We start from the raw sequence: 1,815 nt of genomic DNA on the forward strand, positions 1-1,815 counted from the left end.
AGCTCCTTCACCTTTGTACCCAGGTTATTATGGCTATGACTTCACACCGTCAAATTCCAAAGGTGAATTCATGACTTCTTGTTCTTTTGTTATCATTATGATCATCATTGTCATCATCTATGTTGTTATTTTACTGAGTGATTTTGTTGTTTTCAATCCTCTCGAAGCCAAATGATGCTAATTATCAAGTTCTCTTTTTTGTGCAGGTGAACTGGAAAAAGCTGTTTCCATAGGTGAATCTCTCTACCTGCCTCTTGTGTAGTTGCATACAGCCATACGCATTTCATGTCATGCGTGAGTGATATAGAAAGTCTGTGTGTTCAGTGGAATTTAGCATTGTTTGTGTATGTGCAGGAGTAAGCATATTCTTGTTAGTTCTCCTAGCAGCAACACTTGTCTCCATTAAGTTACACAAGTCACGAAAATTGGCGAACGTGAGAGCAAGAGAAGATCAACTCAAGATAGAGAAATTCTTGGAGAATTACAATTCTCTCAAGCCCACCAGATACTCTTATTCTGAGGTTAAGAAGATGACTAAACAATTTAAATGTAAATTAGGACAAGGAGGCTATGGCAGTGTGTTCAAAGGGGAGCTCTCAAATGGAATTCTTGTTGCTGTAAAGATCCTCAAAGAACCAGCAGCCAGTGATGGAGATGATTTTATCAACGAAGTGGGCACCATCGGTAGGATTCACCATGTCAATGTGGTTCGTCTTCTTGGGTACTGTGCAGACGGATACAAGAGAGCCTTGATCTATGAATTTATGCCCAATGAATCACTGGCAAAATTCATATTCTCATCAGAAGATGCTGCTAACAACCCTCTTCGACATTGGGAGAAGCTTCAGGACATTGCAATAGGTATAGCGAGAGGAATTGAATACCTTCATCAAGGTTGTGACCAGCGTATCCTTCATTTTGATATCAAACCTCACAATATTCTACTAGACAAAAAATTTAATCCCAAAATTTCTGATTTTGGGCTGGCAAAGTTATGTGCCAAAGGTCAAAGCAATGTATCAATGACAGCTGCTAGGGGAACAATGGGTTATATTGCCCCAGAAGTTTTCTCCTGGAACTTTGCCAATGTTTCCTCTAAATCAGATGTTTACAGTTTTGGGATGTTGTTGCTTGAAATGGTGGGAGGAAGGAGAAATATAGATGTCTCAGTGGAGCACTCCAGCCAAGTATACTTTCCTGAATGGATTTATAATCGCCTACATCAAGGGGAAGAGCTGGGTTTGAGGATGGTTGCAGATGAAGATGCTAAAATTGCAAGAAGATTGACCATTGTAGCAACTTGGTGCATACAGTGGTACCCATCAGGTCGCCCTTCAATGAAAACTGTGATTCGGATGTTGGAAGGAGAAATTGATAACTTGGAAATGCCACCTAATCCTTTTGTTTCAACAGCTCCAGGAGAGGCAGAGGCAGAGGCTGAGGCAGCAATCTTGGAGGGATCACAAGGCCCAACACTAGCAGTCATCACTGAAGAGTAGCAAAGATAATAGTAGTTAGAGTATGGTAAACTTCAGATTCAAGTATAGCTTAAAATGATCAATTAGGAAAAGCATGCACAAATGCTTTTCTTAGTGTTTCAGTTATTGGGTGGGATTTGTGTTTGTTTCTTTGGAAAGTGGGATTGCAATTTTGCTATCAATTGTATTCAGAAACCCAAACTCCCAACAATAAACTGTTTCAATTCTACAGTTCTTTTTTTTAATGGTAAGTATCAATTCTACAGTTCCAATTATTAAAATATTTCAGCGAAGTCATCCCATTACTTTCTCCAAAGTTCGAAGACTACAAAGATAG

At 39.4% G+C, this 1,815-nt stretch overlaps 1 protein-coding gene across 1 annotated transcript; it reads left to right on the forward strand.

Annotated features, from left to right (window-relative positions):
• Nucleotides 1–305: 305 nt before the first annotated feature.
• On the forward strand, nt 306–1,581 carry LOC122668148 (rust resistance kinase Lr10-like). Its single transcript, XM_043864734.1, has one exon. It carries the CDS (start codon nt 531–533, stop codon nt 1,497–1,499), a length of 969 nt encoding a protein of 322 aa, XP_043720669.1. The 5' UTR covers nt 306–530; the 3' UTR covers nt 1,500–1,581.
• The last annotated feature ends 234 nt before the right edge of the window (nt 1,582–1,815 follow it).

The sequence above is a fragment of the Telopea speciosissima genome, chromosome 7, assembly GCF_018873765.1.
Source record: "Telopea speciosissima isolate NSW1024214 ecotype Mountain lineage chromosome 7, Tspe_v1, whole genome shotgun sequence".
Classification (NCBI taxonomy): Eukaryota; Viridiplantae; Streptophyta; class Magnoliopsida; order Proteales; family Proteaceae; genus Telopea; species Telopea speciosissima.

Bases quoted from the DNA above. Each gene is read 5' to 3' on its own strand.
- LOC122668148 (XM_043864734.1), top strand. From the start codon at position 531: ATGACTAAACAATTTAAATGTAAATTAGGACAAGGAGGCTATGGCAGT.